The following is an 18,294-nucleotide window of genomic DNA, read 5'->3' as shown; positions in this document are numbered from 1 at the left end:
AATGAAACACGAGTTTTTTTTTTCTCTTCTTGATAAACACGAGTTTCAGCCAAGTGACTCAAACAAGTAATTCTTCTTAACCTGAATAGTGAGATTGTTATATAGAGTGGGACCTAGTTACGTTTGTAATTTAATAGTTTCGTAAAACACTTTTCACATGTTGGTCTATGGCGTTTTGACTTTGTGTTCTCTTCTTTGGGTAGAAATGGAATTTTAAGTTTCTACCCAAAACCCAAACAAATTTGAGTAAAACAGTAAAAAAGGTGTTTGGTAAATAGTAACGCTAAAATTGCAGATCAACTCACGAGTCACGATGAGCTTCACTTCAATATTGCAGAAACAGACATGAAATTTGTTTTTCCCAATTTACTTTAATGACGTGGAACGCTCTAACCAGTTACCAGCTTGGTTTTCATGTGATTTTACTTTTCTAACCTTTTACTTATCGTCTCTCTCTCTCGTCATTTAACTTTATTCCTTAGTTTCAATTTCCTAATTTCCCGCCTATCCTAAGTTCTCAAAATCTCTTTTCTAACCCTTTCCACACTATCTTCAAACTCAGAACTTGTCACAGTTCATTCCATGCTTCGAAGCTCTTCTTGATAATCTTCTCTCATTTTTTTTTTTTCATTTCTGCCATTGGATCTGCAATCTATGTTGTAATCTCTGTTCTAGTATTTCCCTGAATCTTTCACTAGCGAACTCAGTTTCACAATTACACGCTCGTCCACTAAATCAGAGAAGAAGGCAGCGAGCAACGGCAACTCACAAAGCTTAGCTCTCAGTAATCAAACCCTAGATCGCGACTGAGCTTTTGATCATGAACCAATATCACATCTACGAAGCTATCGGCAGGGGGAAATACTCGGTAAAAGATGTTCTGTAAATGTTTTTGTTTTTTAGGGTTTACTTCACTGTTGCTTCTTACAGATTCGGTTGAGTAAACTTAGTCTCAAGTAATTCGTTTCCTCTTCTTTGTGCATTTGATTGTTAGACCGTATACAAAGGGAGGAAGAAGAAGACTATTGAGTATTTTGCCATAAAGAGTGTTGACAAATCACAAAAGAGCAAAGTTCTTCAAGAAGTAAGCATTTTTTTGTCCTTTTTCAGTGCATTGTTGCACAATGCTGTTGTTTTGAGTTCTCAGCGAAGTAAAAAAAAGTTACCAATTATTTTCCCATTTTCCGGATTATGCATCTGATAGACTCAGTAGGTGATGCTTATGATGGAGTGGCTGATTACTTGATTGATAGCTATATGTTTGCATGTTTAGTTTTATTTCCAACTTGCAAGCTCTACTGTGTCTTGACTTCTATTATTTTAGATAATTTCATTTAGGGAGATTGTATTTATTATGAATTTATTCTCAACGCCTCCCACAGCTTTAAAATTTGGAGATTTGTGCCTAAGGCAGTCTGAGTTTTCCTAGTTTTGGAATACTATGTGGATTTCTAGGTCTATTCTACCTTATGCCACTTTGGGGTGGGTTTGCATTATTTCGTACTGCAGGCAGATGGACTTAACTTGTACTGTTAGCAGTGAAGTAAGTGACAAGTACCATAAGTGAAACGAAATTAACCGATATTTTCATTGTAATACTTAGCAAATACCCTGTTGAGCTATTTATGTTTAGTTGTGCTTTTGTGTTATTTTACAGATGGAGAATTCATTTGATTTTGTTTATTTTCTAACTAAATAGGACAGTTGGAACAAAGCAACTTGATGATTTGTTTACTGTTCCCATGATTAAAATTATCCTAATTGGAGTATCTTGGCGTTTCATCCTTGGATATTAGCTCAAACATAATTTGATTATTAGAAAAGTTTCCATGTTTCTTTGTATGGTGACCAAATTAAGGCTCCAAAGTAGATTTATTCTAGAGGTCCCTCTTGGATTTGGTCCTTATTACAATTGGGAGTGGAATTTCACTTGTAACATAGTCCATGACAACTGATTTTGAATTTTATTTGGGAGTGTTGATGCTTTTTTCAAGTCTGATAAAAACTACCTGCCTGACACATTTAAATGCTTCTAACTGTGCCATATTTTGTACCTTTGGGATGTGGTTCACTCAACTTCTGAGTATGTTACTTCAATTACTACAGATGGGCGTTGTCATCTGTATTCTAGCAACTGATGCACTGGAAGTATCCCCATTTAGCTCTTTTTCAGTTCCAGTTGCCTCTTTTTCCACATATTGAACTTTGGCAAGTATTGCTTCTCTGAACTAACACATATCAACTAGATATTGGTAAAGTTGAATTTCATAGCATCTTCAAGGATTACAGGTTGGTGGAACACATATGCACTGATCCTGCGAACAGCAACTTTATACGATCTGTACTTCACTCCCTCTACCCGAAAGCAACATAATTAGAGTGGAACCACCCTTCCCAGAGGTATCACATGTACATAAAAAACATACCAATCTGAGATTTCTAAATGGCAGGGAAATTTTCCACTAGTTTGATCGGGAATTTCACCCACAGATCCCTCGCATCACCTTCTACAGTTGATCCCTATCGAAAGCCATTCCCACCATCAGAACTCCACAAGCCAGCAGCTTCCTATTGAGACCAGTAATTCAAGATACCCAAATCAAGAAACCAGATTTACCTCCATCCAATTGTCGGATGCCCTTCCAACTTTAAAGCTCATCCCTTTTGCCTTATACTAATTGGGATCCAAGTTTGTCGGCAATCCAACCATTCAATTTTTGAGAATTGATAAACAAAATAGTCACTCAGAAGCATTAACACTCTATGACTGTGTGTTTCAACAAACCTATCTTCTAATATCTATTTGGCTGCGTTTGTTTGCTGGAATAAAGGTGGGGTGGGAAAAAAGGGGTGGGAAAATTCTTGAAAAGTGTGTAGATTTCTTACTTTTCCCTTAAATCCCAAAATGCTAGATTGTTTGGTTGCTTGGGGTGGGAAAGTGGGAGACAAGTTCCTTAATCAGGAAACTTGCCGATGGGCACCAACTCCCACCCCAGCCATTTTAAAACCCCACATATTTGGTGGGACTGGGAAAGTTGGGGAAAAAGTGGGACCCACCCCTATCACTTTTCCACAAAACCCTTTCCTTTCCTTTCCTTTCCTTCTCCCTCACCCCACTACACATGGGACCCACATTTTTTTTTCCCACCCCCTTTTTCCCCCCCCACCTTTCCAAACAAACGCAGCCTTTGGTTCCAACCTTGAAACAGTATGTCTGTCCCTCTCACACCTCTAGGGCTTTTAATCAAATAGACTTCTCAGTACCCCAATTCAAAATTCCCTCTTCAGCGCTGCATGCCCTAGTATTTTGTGGAAAGTATAAAAAACATCTCATGATGTATTTAACCAGAAAATTGATTATGCTTCTGAGGTGGTATCTACTCGTTATGGAATCTCAGGCATGTGTGGATCTCATTGACAAAAAAAAATAAGGGACATGCTATATCCGAAATGTACAAAATATAGTAAATATCAAAAGGGCAAATGTAGTGGGGGGTCGCAAATCAAACTGTACACAACTTGGTTTTGGAAGATATAGCACTCAAAGTTGTAGAGCTGGTTGTCTTTCATATCAAGCCACTGAAGTAGTGTGTCAGGCTACGATCAAACAATTCCAAAGAAATGGTAAGATATGGGTCCTTTCTCCACCCAATTCAGGTTGGTTCTTTTAGAGATTTTGGTTATTGGCCCTCAATCTTATTGAGCCTACTTCAGAAGGGAATTGGGTTTAGGTCACTATTGGGGAGGTCTAAGATTGAATTTGTGAAGCAATTGATGTTTGGAAGTTCTGGAATTGAGCTTTAACTTCAAGGATCTTTGAATTTCAGATTTCAGTGAATGGGGAAATTCTAGGGTTTGATGGAGGTTGTAAGGGGCTTTTGGATCAATGAATCAGCAAGTCAAACTCCAACCAGCAGATTGGGTATTACACACTAAGGAACATGCAACCTGGATATTAATCCCCAAGCTATAACTTCAGCCTAGATTTCAGGCACTAGACCAGATCTCACGAATGAAAGGGAGGCAGCAGCAGCTTGCTCAATCAAGTTCTATTAGATGGGGTCTCCATGAGGCATCGAGCTAAAATATGGTGATTCGACTACCAAAATTGTCAAACCAGACCAACCACCAACGTATGAAGAGTTTTAATGAAAATTCAGTGATTTCAGGAAATATTTTGGTTTTAACCAAGGTTGAAACCAACTTCCCTTGACCTTGAGCATGATTCATATATCTTCTCTTGTCTTGTCATCATTATCTCCGAGGTCTTGTGCGTAGGCACTTTCTTTTTCCTGATGAATAATTTTCTGTACTAATGTGTCACCCATAACTTCAACTTCATGTCCTCTTCATTTTCTTATACTTCTGCTAATCAAATGCATGTAAAACTTGCATGGAAATTTATTGTTTTATTACGAGTATACCATTTTCAGATCTCTATGCTGGGTGCTTATTGCAGGTTAAAATTCTTCACTCTTTGGATCACCCAAATGTATTGAAGTTTTATTCATGGTAAGGCATGCTGGATACATACTTAAAACAAACAATACATGTTTTCATTTGTAGATATCATCAGATGGTATTGGCTTTTAGATAATCTGTCTGGATAGAGACTTGCATATCTTCTTGTAATAAAAAAAAATTTACCCTTCATATTTTTACAGTTCATATATCAATTACTCAGAGCTAATTGTGGACTTAATTGGCATGCTTAATTATCTGTTTTCTGGTTATGCTAAATTACTAAGTATGAGTGTTTCGTGCAACCCTCAGGTATGAGACTTCTGCCCACTTATGGTTGGTATTGGAATATTGTGTCGGTGGTGATCTCATGGCTCTATTACGGCAGGTACTTGTGGTTCTTAGTTTTTCTGTGTTGCTATTGTATTTATATCATTTTCTTTATTGGAGAGGGATAGCCGTGCTACTCAGTTTTTGCTCTGAATTTGTTTCTATGCAAGAACACATGCAAGAGTATGTTGATACATGTTCATAAAATTGATAAGTGAATGACTAAGGTAATTGCATTCAAGAAATGGCTCCAATATTGAATGGTGGAGTTGTAGTATCAGGTCAATATCATCTAACCATGGTAGGGAATTGAAGATCTCTCTTGCTTAGTTGTGTACTATTCATTTCAGTTGAATTTGTTCTTGCTTTGAGTAGTTCTAACTTCTAAGTTTAGTATATAAGAAATTATTTGGATTTATCTTGGCTCTTATTTAGAGGAGAGTGGTTTGAAGTTCCACCACCATCACTTCTTTGCATTCCTATTTTTTATCCCAAGACTTGCTTGTTAATTTTAATTTTGGTCTTATTAAAACCTACATTAATGCATGTTTGGTGGTTGTCGAATCCATGTAAAAAGGGTTTGGCTGGTTGTTCTTCTTATTCCTTTTTTCCCGGGTGCTAGCACTTAGTGCACCGGCCCTCCTCCTTTTCGTAGGCTTGGGACCAGCAGCAGCATTGTGAAACTATTTACCTTAGAAGGATATTTATGGAAAGTGTAGAGAGTGTAGGAAGGATCTGCATATGGTCCTTATTGACTTAGAAAAAAGTTATGATATAGTCCCTAGAGCATTAATTTGGCATGTATTTGACAAAAGAAATATTGCAAGTAAATATGTGAACATAGTTAAAGATATGTATGATGGTCTAGTGACAAGTGTAAGAACAGGGGGGGGGGGGACAAGGTGCTGAATTCCCAATTACATTTGAGCTACATCAAGGATAAGTTTTAAGCCCATACTTATGTGTACTTGTAATGGATGAATTAACCAAAGACATTTAAGATGAGGTTCCTTGGTGTATGCTTTCTGCTATGATATTGTTTTGATGAATGCGACACAAGTAGGAACCAATACCAAGTTAGAATCATGGATAGCAACTTTGGAATCAAAGATCTTTTACCCTAAGTAAAACAAAGAGGAAATATCTAGTATGTAACTTTGGTCGGGATGAGGCGTATGATGAGGCGGTGAAACATGATAAGGTGTTGTAATTTGTGAGGAATTGCTCCTTTAAAAGTATATTATTCACAAGACCCCAATAGGGTATTTATAGTTACAACCTAGTTAAGTCCTATACTAAGTAGGAAAAAGAAATATAAAACAAATAGAAATAAAATTCTAGACTTATTAGGAAACATAATCCTATTCTAATTAGGAAACCTTAGTCCATGTTTTCAACACTCCCCCTCAAGTTTGAGCATAGATATTTATCATGCCTAACTTGCTCATAATGTAATTGAATATCTTCGTGCTCAAGCTCTTTGTGAGCACATCAGCCCGTTGCTCGTTTGAAGTAACAAATGTGTTATGGATTAGCTCAACCTCAAGCTTCTCTTTGATGAAATGTCTATCAATCTCCACATGCTTAGTCCTATCATGCTGTACTGGGTTATGAGCTATGTTGATTGCTGACTTACTATCTGAGTATAACTGTATAGGAACCTCCAAATTTGTCCCAACCTCTTGAAGCAGCCCTTTAAGCCATAGTACCTCACAAATGCCTTGAGCAATCGCCTTAAACTCGGCCTCGGCACTGGACCGTGCAACTACAGCCTATTTCTTGCTTCTCCAAGTCATAAGGTTACCTCCCACATATATACAATACCCAGAGGTAGACCTCCAATCATCTGGACATCCTGCCCAATCTGCAACTGTATATGCCTCAATCTTCAAATGTCCATGAGCTGAAATTAAAATTCCTTTTCCTGGAGTAGTCTTCAAGTATCTCAAGATCCGATGTACTGCATCCAAATGTGAGGAATAGGGATCATGCATATATTGGCTAACAAGACTAACTGCAAATGTGATGTCAGGTCTAGTGTGAGATAGATAGATCAATTTTCAAATTAATTTTTGATACCTTATCTTGTCAACTGGTTATCCTTCCTTTGCCTTAAAGTGTAGGTTAGGCTCACTAGGAATCTCAGCAGGCTTACATCCTAGCATTCCAGTTTCATCAAGAAGATCCAATGTATACTTCCTCTGGGATAGAGATACACCGCTAGTAGAATATGCCAACTCTAAACCTAGGAAATATCTTAGTTTTCCCATATCTTTGATCTCAAATTCAGTTCCCCAAAAAATCTTTAATGCTGAAATCTCATCCTCACTACTGCTTGTGATCACAATATCATCCACATATATTAAAAGTATAGTAGTGTGGCAACCATCTCTTTTAATAAACAAAGTGTGGTCTACATTGCTCTGCTTATAGCCATTAGATATCATGGCCAAATGGAACCTTCCAAACCACGCTCTTGGAGATTGCTTCAACCCATATAAAGCACTCTTTAACTTGCACACTTTCCTATAAGTCTCTGTAGTAGAATACTCGGGTGGTATATCCATATATACCTCTTCTTGGAGTTCTCCATGCAAAAAGGCATTATTCACATCTAATTGTTGTAAACTCCACCCTTTATTAATTGCACATGAAATAATAGTACGAACTGTGTTCTTGGCAACAGGGGCAAATGTCTCCTGGTAGTCAACGCCATAGGTCTGATTGAAACTTTTGGCCACCAATCTTGCCTTGTGCCTTTCAACAGTCCCATCTACCTTTTACTTGATCACAAACACCCATTTCCACCCAACAGTCTGCTTTCCTTAGTTTCCTATGGGCAAAGTCACCAAGTCCCACGTTTTGATTTTTTCTTTCAAACCTTGCATTTCCTCATCCATAGCTTCTTTCAGTTTGAGTGAGATAATGCCTTCTGCCAAGTGTTAGGAATAGAAGTAGAGGACAAGGAGGAAATAAAACTTTGAAATTCTGGAGATAGAGACTAATATGAAACATAATTGGAAATAGGATGTTTGTTGCAAGTTCGAGGCTGTTTTCTTAATACAATTGGGAGTCCAAAGTAGGATTAGAAGAAGGGTCAAAGATAAACTCACCTGGATGAACGGATTGTTCAGGGCCAAGAACCAAAGCTTTTGATTGGTTTGGTTTAGAAGGGGTCATTTGTTGCTTTTTTGTATAGGTCTTTAGAGGTCTAGTCTCCCCCTGTATATCATCCACTAGCTGTTCTTGTCCGGTCATTCCATCTTCCAAAGGAGGATCATCTGCAAGAATCTCAGAAGAAATATCGAAAGGAGGAATCAACACTAGAATCTCTTCATTAAAACTCTCCCCCTGAAGAGGTATAGGGGAAAAAAAGGAATTTGTTCCTGGAACACAACATCCATAGAGATGAAAAAACAACGAGAACTAGGATGATAACACTTATTCCTCTTCTATGTGAGAGGATAACCCAAGAAAATGCACTTTAACCCATGAGGATCTAACTTTCCATGAACATGGTGGTTCCGGACAAAGGCAACACATCCAAAAACCTTATGTGAGACTGTAAAGACTACTGTACCTAAAAGAACCTCAAGGGGACAGCGTTGGTCTAAGACTCGGGAATGCATTCGGTTAATTAGATATGCCACAATAAGAACGGCTTCACCCCAAAACCGAAGAGGCACATGCATAGAAAACATGAGGGAACGTGTTACCTCAAGTAGATGTCTATTCTTGCGTTCGGCAACTCATTTTGAGGTGGAGTGTCGACGCAACTAGTTTGGTGTATGATTCCATGGTTTGCTAAGTAGGAAGGGAATGCGCCACCCAAGTACTCATTTCCGTTATTCATATGAAGGATTTTGACTGTCGCCCCAAACTGAGTCCTAATCATATTATGAAAATTTTGAAAGCACGAGAAAACGTCATTTTTTTGGTGAAGTAAGTAAACCCATATGGTCCTAGTACAACAATCAATAAATGTAACAAACCATCTATGACCAGATACAGGCACGGTCCGAGAAGGACCCCACACATCAGAGTAAATGACTAAAAAAGGAATTTTACTACGATTATCTGAAATAGGGTAAACATGCCTAATCTGTTTGGCCAAAATGCATGCCTCATAATAAAAATCATTCAAATTACACCTTTTAATCAGATCAAGAAATAATTTGGACAAAATAGGTAAAGGAACGTGGCCAAGATGACTATGCCACTGTAATAAGGTAAAAAGTGCAGGGGAGGTGGAACTAGAGACCGTAGAAAAAGCTGATGGGGACGGGGACCCATCCATTAAGTAGAACCCCCATTTCTGTCTACCACTACCAATTGTAAGCCCGGTTTCCAAGTCTTGAAACACAATAAGAAGGAAAGAAAGTTATTTTGCATTTCATATCATGAGTAAGGCTACTAATAGATTAAAGATTAGCCGAAAACTTAGGAACACGCATGACATTAGATAAGGTAAGAGAAGGCGAACAGATAATAGATCCTTTCCCAGAGATAGGGGAGAGAGACCCATCAGCCGTTCGAACATCTTGAGCAATAGGGACAAATGAATAAGTATTAAACAAAGTAGATGAGCCTATCATATGGTCGGTTGCCCCAGAGTTGATTACCCAGGAGGGATAAGTCAAATTGACATTGTGACAACCAAAAATACCTGTGGGAATTTGTGGATCAATAGAGGGATCGATGACAGAGGCTATACTCATACTGGAAGTCAATAGTGGAGAAGATGAGTCAAGTCTGGACATCAATTGGCGAAGGTGCTGTAGCTCATCTGAGGAAAGAGGTGTTGGAGTACTCAAGGTGTCAGAATTGGCTTGATTTGCAGATGTTTGATTGCTGCCCTTGATTCCATTTCTACCTCCTCCACGGGAATTTGTTGGACGTCCATGCAACTTCCAACACTTGTCCTTTGTGTGACACTCTTTTCCACAATACTTGCACTTTATTGGAGGGCAAATATTACCAGAACTAGATTTATTATTGCCATAATCAGCTACCAATGTAGATCTATCAGATGTTTGAGTGTGTACCATAGCTGTCCTTCGATCGTCCTCGCCTCCTCGGTATCTATCATGGCATAGGCTTGAGCCATAGAAGGGAAATGCTCTCTAGAAAGGATCTGTGCACGAATTTGATCAAATTCTATATTCAATCCTACCAAAAAATTATAAACTCTCTGTTTATCTTCCCATTGTTGATAGGCAATAGCATCTTCAGCATTCTTCGGTGTAAACTTCCCATAGAAATTTAAAGTCTGGTAATATCCCCAAAGAGTGTTATAGTACTGAGAAAGAGGAAGGTTCTTCTGCTGTAACTGATTGATTTTTCGTCTAATTTCAAAGCACTGTGCATCATTGCCAACTTTGGAGTACGTATCTTTAGTAACTTTCCAAATAGTTGCCGCATCAGGAAGGAGGAGATAACTCTCTGCTATGCTAGATTCAATGGAGTTGATGAGAAAACCCATGACCAAGCATTCATTTGTATACCACTTGGAAAGTTGCAGACCAGGTGTGGAAGGTTTTGTAGAAGTCCCATCAAGATGGCCAGTAAGACCACGAGCACCAACATCGAGGGAAACTGAACGAGACCATCTAAGATAATTTGTCCCATTAAGTTTCACAGTGGTTATCTGAAGCGGAGAAAACTCTTGATCCTTATGAATGAAAGACATGGGAGACTCTTCAGATGTACCAGATAAAGGAGATATGGGATCAACCATCATCGCAAGGAGAAATTATTCAAAAAGTCCCTAAACTTTTTCAAAATTTACGAAAAAGTCCTTGAAATTGTTACAAATTGTAAAAAAATCCCTTAACTTTTTCAGAATTGCGAAAAAGTCCCTGCAATATTTTCAAAATTCTCCCACTAATTCACGTGAAAAATATCTCCTTAGGTTACCTCCAATTGGTATATTGTTGAATCAAAATACACTAGGAAAGTTTCCAGAAAAGACTGGAGGGACACAACCGGTCCGCTTAAATACCAAATTCCTTAAACAAAATTTTCTTAGACATGCACTTAATCACCCAATATACATTTCCAGGATACCCGAAAAGAAAACAAACATGTGAATAACGACTTCAAAAAAAAATTTCTACAATATTTCTATAGGATGAAAACAAAACCGTGGCACCTTGCTTTGATACAATGTTGTAATGTGAGGAATTACTCCTATAAAAATATATTATTCACAAGACCCCAATAGGGTATTCATAGTTACAACCTAATTAAGTCCTATACTAAGTAGGAAAAGGAAGTATAAAACAAATAGAAATAAAACTCTAGACTTATTAGGAAACATAATCCTATTCTAATTAGGAAACCTCAGTCCATGTTTTCAACATAAGGAGATTTGGCGAAGTAATCATTTTGAATACCTTGGCTCATTTCATAAATAAAAAAAGTGATATAGAAGATGATGTTTTTGAAAGAATTAAATAGGATGGATGAAGTCGAGAGGTGCGTCTGGGGTCTTGTGTGATTGGCGTAATGCTTTAAAGCTCAAAAGAAAATTCTATAGGACCGTCGTACGGTGCAAAGTGTTGGGCTGTTAAGAAACGTCATATAGATAAACCCAATGTTGAAAGGATGTTAGACAGATGAGTGGCAACACTAAGAAAGATAAGATAGCGAATGATTATATTAGAGTTAGCTTAGGAGTAGCTTCGATAAGTGACAAGCTACAAGATAGTCATTTGAGGTGGGACGATCACATTCAATAGAGCTTGTAAATGCCCTTGTATGGTGAAGCAATTTAATCTAGATTGAAGGAATTAGAAGAACTAGGGCAGACCTAAGATAACCTCAAGAAAAGTGGTGATAAATGATATACATAGCTTAGGTTTTGTATCTAGTATGGCCTCAAATAGAGTAGATTGGAAGGCAAAAATCCCTGTAGCTGACCCTATTTAGTTGGGACAAGGCTGCTTGTTGTTGATGATGATGCTTGTTTGGTGGTTGTTGTTGTTGTACAAGTTGCTTCGATTTATCAATTGATGATTGCCCTCAAAAGGTAATCATTCTTACCTTGTGAAGTCCATTCATGACTTTTTAGGTGTTTCCTGTATCAAATATTTTCAAATATATACTGTGGAATTATTTTGTTCCTGCCTCCAAATCTACTAGTAGATATCATTTTTCTAATAACATAAAGTGGGAATTGGAGTTCCAGGTTTGAAAAATAAATGCCAACTTTTATTATTCTCAAAATCTGAAGATAGTACTTTTGTCACAGGATCGTCAGCTTCCTGAAGATTCTATACATGACCTTGCCCGTGACCTTGTCAAAGGCTTGCAGTAAGAAATGTTTCTGGTGTTGGTACTCGTGGTTTTATTACTCTGTTTATCTTTGAGCTAATGTTGAGCACTTGACAAATGACAAGTCCTGTTCAGGTTTTTGCATTCAAAAGGAATTGTTTATTGCGACTTAAAACCATCAAACATACTATTGGATGAGAATGGACGCACAAAGGTGGTTATCTGCTTCGATTAGTTATTTTATTTTTGGGTGGATCAGTTTTTGTATTTTCGGGTATCCTGCATGTGGGTTTCCCAATGTTGTCTACTTTCATTCATGTGCTTCTTTCTTTTATGGGGCATTGCAGCTTTGCGATTTTGGAATAGCAAGAAGATTGAGTGAGATATCTAAAACTCCATCTTCCCTGGTTGGTTCCTCTTTAATTACCATGGTGCAGTGCCTGTTGTAAATACTGATCTTCTTCTTCTTCTTTTTTTTAACCATGTGTATTGTTTTCTGGTAAAGGCATCTGCTTATTTCCTCTCTTTTGTTTTCTGCTAGTTACCCCAGGCAAAGCGTGGAACACCCTGCTATATGGCGCCTGAGTTGTTTCAGGATGGAGGAGTTCATTCTTATGCTTCCGATTTCTGGGCACTTGGTTGTGTGTTATATGAGTGCTATACTGGGAGGCCTCCCTTTGTGGGGACAGAGTTTACTCAGCTGGTTAAATCTATCCTTTCTGATCCAATTCCACCCCTACCTGATAATACAAGCTGCTCTTTCGTCAATTTGATTGATAGTCTTCTAGTGAAGGACCCAGGTGAAAGAATCCACTGGGTTGAGCTTTGTGGCCATAGCTTTTGGAGGACAAAATTAACTCCTGTGCCTTTACCTCGTCAGCCTGCCTTCAGTAACATGATCGAACTTTTTATGAAACCTTACCTTTCTGAACGTAATGGAGAAAAGCCTCCTCAAAACAAGACACCCAAATTTCGTGAAAAAGATCCAAAGGGGGTAACAAAACAGGATGAGAATTCTATTGTGGGTACAAGAGGTTTTGAAACTCCAGTAAAGAATGTGCACAGTGGTCGGAAGGGTCAAGCCAAGGCTTCTGGAAGAGTTTTTGAGGAGAAACAGAAAGATGTTTCAAGTGCCACAAGAGGTGTGAATCTTCTAAGGCTCTCAAGGATAGCAAAATCAAACCTGCAGAGAGAGAATGAGAAGGAAAATTACCGCAGACCTCTGGCTAATGGGTCTGAGAATGATACTGAAGTTAAAATTGAAAACAATGACATGGAACTTGATTTTAATGAGAACACCGAAGATGAAGTACCAGATGAAACTGATTGTTCTGATAATCCCACCAGTACACCAGGAGAGAAACTGGCAAATCAAAATCAGGATCATGGGAAAATGGAAGAGACTGATGATAGCACTAACCAGATAGATACACTACCTGAAACTAATTTATCTGTTTCTGATGATCCAGAACCAGTTGAACAAGAATCCTGTTCAGAACAGATTCAAGTGGCTGCTACATCACCTAGTGTTGGTATTCAGAGAAAAGCTCAAAGGGTTAAACCAGGATCAGGAAGTGCATCGGATTCAGATTCTTCAAAATCACCTAACAGCATCTCAAATGTGTTATGGCATCCATCTGACCTTGCAGTCAGACCTGTAATGCCTAGCCGGAAAAATGATAAATCTTCAGATGCTTCACTTTCACTTCCTTTTGATGCACTCCCAGCAACGGATTTTGTGAAGATGTCCAAAGATCAGCGTGACACACATAATAATCGAATTACATCCATTTTGAGCAGTAATGCTGCTGTGACAGAGAAGCAGAATGTTATCAAATACCTCGAGATGCTAAGTGGGAATGTTGATGCTGCAAATATATTAACAAATGGGCCAGTAATGCTGGTGCTTGTCAGAATGCTCCGGCTATCAAAGGTGTCTGCCTTGCGTGTACAAGTTGCTTCCGTGATTGGTTTATTGATTAGGCATTCGACCTTCATTGAAGACGATTTAGCCAGTTCTGGAATTTTGGGAGCATTGACAGATGGCCTCAGAGACAAGCAGGAAAAAATCAGGAGGTTTTCTATGGCTGCTCTGGGTGAACTTCTGTTCTACATATCCACTCAAAATGAGCATTCAAGAGACAATAATCCTTTGGAGTCCCCATGTAAGGACAGCAGATCCACATCTGGCTGGCAGGTAAGCCTTGAATCTTACCAACAGGTTTTTTTGTTCATCTGTCAAGGGCTGGAAACAAATTTTCATTGGAAATTGAATCTCAAAGTGCAGTAATTTTTTTAAACAGAACTTTGTAATTTGAGGCTGTCATCAATGCTCTGATTTTCTCCAGGATTTTCATTTATAGATGTACTTTATATTCCGGCAGGTTTCTGGCCCAGTTTTTTCATTGGTGTCATCTATTTTACGGAAGGGAGAGGATGATTTGACTCAGCTCTATGCTTTAAGAACAATTGAAAACGTTTGCAGCCAAGGAGGGGATTGGGCAGCTCGTTTTACTAGCAAGGATGTGATAAGTAACCTCTGCTACATATTCAGGGCATCTGGGAAACAGGAAAGCACAAGGCTTACTGCTGGATCGTGTTTGGTGCGCCTGGTTCGTTTCAGTGCCTCTACCATACAACCAGTAATTGAGAAGCTCTCTTTCAAGGAAACTGCATCTGCACTGGTCAAAGGCAGTCCCCGTGAGCAACAGATCAGCTTGAACCTTCTAAACATGGCCTTGCTTGGCAGCCATACATTTACAAATATTGGCAGGCAACTACTGCCCTTGTTGGAGGACAAACATCTTGTACCTAGCCTGATCTCTCTAATCGAGCAGGCAAGTGAGATCCTTAGGGGAAAGGCAGTCATTTTTGTGGCCCTCCTTTGTAAGAATGGTCGGAGGTGGCTTCAGCATTTCTTTTGCAATGCAAAATTTCTCTCTATGGTGGATAGATTGGTGAAAGAAAAGGATAGCTATGTGCAGCAGTGCATGGAGGTCTTTTTGCAGGTTGTGGCAACAACCATTCCTGGGTTACTGGATGCCATATCTGGAGATATTCAACAAATTATGGGAGGGAGACGCCATGCTCAGATTGCCACTCTTACTGGTCGCAGCATGCCAAAGACAAACCTTCATTTGTTTCCTGTTGTCCTCCATCTTGTTGGAAGCTCGTCTTTCAAGAACAGAGTTATAACTCATCAAGTCTTGCAGCATTTGGCAAATCTGACCAAGCTTGCGGAGTCATCTTTCCAGGTTTGAGTTTGCTGGCTGAGTGTCTCAATCTTCATGTTATTTTGCATAATCATCTGTGACCATATCTTATATAATGACTTGAGATCATCTAAATCGTGTCAGCCATTTAACTGACATATGGACTTTGAGATTAGGATCAGTAACTTGCATCCAACACTACGCTTCTTAGGTACAACATGCAAACTGTCATTTTCTTCCTGTGCCTGGCTGGTATTGGCTTACAATTTCTCAGCATAAAGAAATCAATTAACTAATTGCTTATAGCCCATCGTGGTTAATACGGTTAGGGGACTGAAGCAAGCAAAGGATTCATGAATTTTCTGAAATTAGGGATACTAATACCTGTTTAATTATCTTGACTAGACTTGAGCCTTGGATTGACTAGGCAAATTTTCAAATACTCACCAAGCATTCTAGTTATTAATGAGTTCAGAACTTACGAGTGGTTGATTTGGAGCAAGATCTAGTTATTATTGTGATTTTAGAACGAACTAGAGAAAAAACTGGCACTGGTTTCCTCAACATTGCAGTGGAAAGAGTACTGCCGTAAGGCCCTGTATCTGTTAAGTGATAATTTATACAGACTGGAAGTTCGTGTAACGGGTAGGCACACTGTCCCTTGTCCCACATGCATAAACATGTGGTTCAATGATTGATGAGTGTTGGTCTGAAATTTGACATGTGACAAAATGAAACCTAGGGTTAAATTGCCTGATCACCATGCGAGTGTCTCAACTTGGTGGCCTATATTAGGAGTCTTTCTTGGGTTGCATCTATGTATGAAAAAATTATACATATACATGTCATTCCTCATTTAGTTGGTGGGATTCAGATAAATACTTGATGTCATTCTGATGCAGGGCAGAGACGACTTCCAAATTACCCTCCTGCGAGTTCTGGAGTCTATTGCAGAGGAACCCTCGGTTGTTCTTGAACAGCCAAACATTTTTATCCATCAAATTCTGCTTAGTTTGACTGTGTTGTACAATGGCAACAAAGATGGAGATGCGAGATTCCTGTGCCTGAAAATTATGTTCGATGTGATGGTCATTTTTTTGGATGAACCATCAGTAGATGAGCAAAGAACAAAGGATCTAAAGTCCATATCAAATGCTCATTTTCTCCCTCTCTACACCAGTTTTATTCAGGATGAAGATCCTATTCCCATGTATGCTCAGAAGCTTCTTGTGATGCTTATTGAGTTTAATTACATAAAAATTTCAGATATTCTGCATCAAGAAATGGTTTCCCAATGCTTTGAGTTTCTGCTTGGTGACCTATCTAGTGCAAATGTCAACAATGTTAAGCTTTGTCTCGCTTTGGCTTCTGCTCCTGAAATGGAAACTAAAGTACTCTCTCAATTAAGAGTAGTGCGGAGGATTGGCAATCTGCTGGAGTTTGTTAATGCAAGGGAGATGGATGATTTTGTTGAACCAACTCTTGAACTGTGTAAAGCATTCCTAATACATGGCATAGGCAGTAAAAAGGGCATTGTCTATTCTAAAGAGCCAGCATTGCTAGGTGACAGTTCCTTTGACTCTGTTGCTCAGAAGGATGGCATAAGGGATATTGCTGACTTTGGTAGTAATGTTGGTGTATTGTTGGATTTGTGTGCATCCCATGAAACACGGGTCACAGATTTGGCTTCTGAATGTGTGGTTTTGTTACTGAAGGCATCACCAAGGGAAGGCACCATGGGTCTGTTGACTAATCTTTCAAAGGTTACCATGGTTTTGGTTTCATTGCAACGTGCAGCTTCTGATTTGATGTTGCTACGCATGCTGCATGCTGTTGGCTACTCATGTAGGCAGTACTTGTCTCAGGCAATGATACTGTCTATTTCAGTGTCAGAGATCACTAGAATGGATGCCATTATCTCTGATCTAAGAGGCAATAGTACACCTGAAGTAGCTAATGCTGCTTCACTTGTGGCTTTGGAGTTGCAGCGGCTTCCTGGCAGTGTCTAGCTGAAAGAATTATAAGTGTAAGGTTAGCAAGCAGCTTTCTGTCTGTCCATAATTCCGGTTATGCATGCTCTGCAATTTACATGTTTTGTGTTTGCAGGAGCTACAAGGCTAGTTAATCCCTATCCAAGGAATGTTCAGCTCCATTGGTGACTTCCAAGCGAATCTTGAGGTCTTGAAATTGGGTGAGGTTCATTTTTTTTGGTCTTCCTATTCTATATATATAAGGCCCAGAGGCTTGTTAATGTAATCTCTGTTTCCTTCACCAAAGGCCATCATTGCACTTGGATGGGTGTTTGGGAACAGGGAAGAGCCTTAGATGTCCAACACATAGAGATGGAATAATGGTGACCTTAAATTCGTAGGTTTAAACCCTTCACTTGGTGAGAAGGGAAAGTTTTCCCTATTTGTATCCATCTCATACACTAAATGCATGCCTTGCAGGTATTATGTACAATATGAAATTTGATGTAGATGTAATCTTCCTTGTGTATTTCTACTCTTGATAGACCCTAGAAATGAACTTACACCCCCAATTTGAGAAAATTAAAAATTTCAGATCTCTATTAGTTTCACATTCAAAACTCTTTTCGACCGTTCAAACTCTGAAATTTTAGATTTGTTAGAAACCTCCATTCAAACTCTTTTCGACCGTTCGACCCTCTTAAAGCCAGTATTGGTTGGACCCGATTCTCCATGTGAGCCAAGCAGCGTACGACAAAATTTGTTTCCATAGAGAAAGCTTCTCTAACGAATATAGACAAAGTATATAAAGACTAAGGGTTGCTGCTGAGCTGGTGTGAGTTAGGTGGCCTTCAGTAGTTTGTTGCTAAAATGGAGCCGTAAAAATCGGTGAGGAAATGAAAGGTCAACAACAACCAGAGCTTTTCTGTTTTTAACTTTTGTTTTTTTTCCCAGGTATTTGTCTGTTAAAGTAGCTTTTTTTGCTTCCTATTTCCAAAAGTTAGTTTCCATGTTATCGAGTGTTCACGGAAGCTTTTTACCTGAAA

The 18,294-nt window shown here is 38.9% G+C and overlaps 1 protein-coding gene across 2 annotated transcripts; it reads left to right on the top strand.

Annotated features, from left to right (window-relative positions):
• Nucleotides 1-514: 514 nt before the first annotated feature.
• On the top strand, nt 515-17,983 carry LOC149019332 (kinase family with ARM repeat domain-containing protein). Of its 2 annotated transcripts, none has more exons than XM_089153361.1 (11): nt 515-868; nt 995-1,084; nt 4,460-4,512; nt 4,774-4,849; nt 12,044-12,105; nt 12,202-12,280; nt 12,414-12,473; nt 12,608-14,263; nt 14,451-15,320; nt 16,181-17,304; nt 17,385-17,983. In XM_089153361.1, exons 1-10 carry the CDS (start codon nt 821-823, stop codon nt 17,285-17,287), a joined length of 4,101 nt encoding a protein of 1,366 aa, XP_089009487.1. In that variant the 5' UTR covers nt 515-820; the 3' UTR covers nt 17,288-17,304; nt 17,385-17,983. The 2 variants fall into 2 exon arrangements, with proteins under 2 accessions (XP_089009487.1, XP_089009486.1); XM_089153360.1 differs by having other exon boundaries at nt 16,181-17,309.
• The last annotated feature ends 311 nt before the right edge of the window (nt 17,984-18,294 follow it).

This window comes from Hakea prostrata, chromosome 4 (genome assembly GCF_041222555.1).
Source record: "Hakea prostrata isolate BN-2017 chromosome 4, UWA_Hpros_2, whole genome shotgun sequence".
In the NCBI taxonomy this organism is placed as follows: Eukaryota; Viridiplantae; Streptophyta; class Magnoliopsida; order Proteales; family Proteaceae; genus Hakea; species Hakea prostrata.
This window is presented reverse-complemented; position numbering and strand designations above follow the sequence as displayed.

Bases quoted from the DNA above. Each gene is read 5' to 3' on its own strand.
- LOC149019332 (XM_089153361.1), top strand. From the start codon at position 821: ATGAACCAATATCACATCTACGAAGCTATCGGCAGGGGGAAATACTCG. The intron at 4,513-4,773 runs GTAAGGCATGCT...TGCAACCCTCAG, and splicing joins GTATTGAAGTTTTATTCATG to GTATGAGACTTCTGCCCACT. The intron at 4,850-12,043 runs GTACTTGTGGTT...CTTTTGTCACAG, and splicing joins TCATGGCTCTATTACGGCAG to GATCGTCAGCTTCCTGAAGA.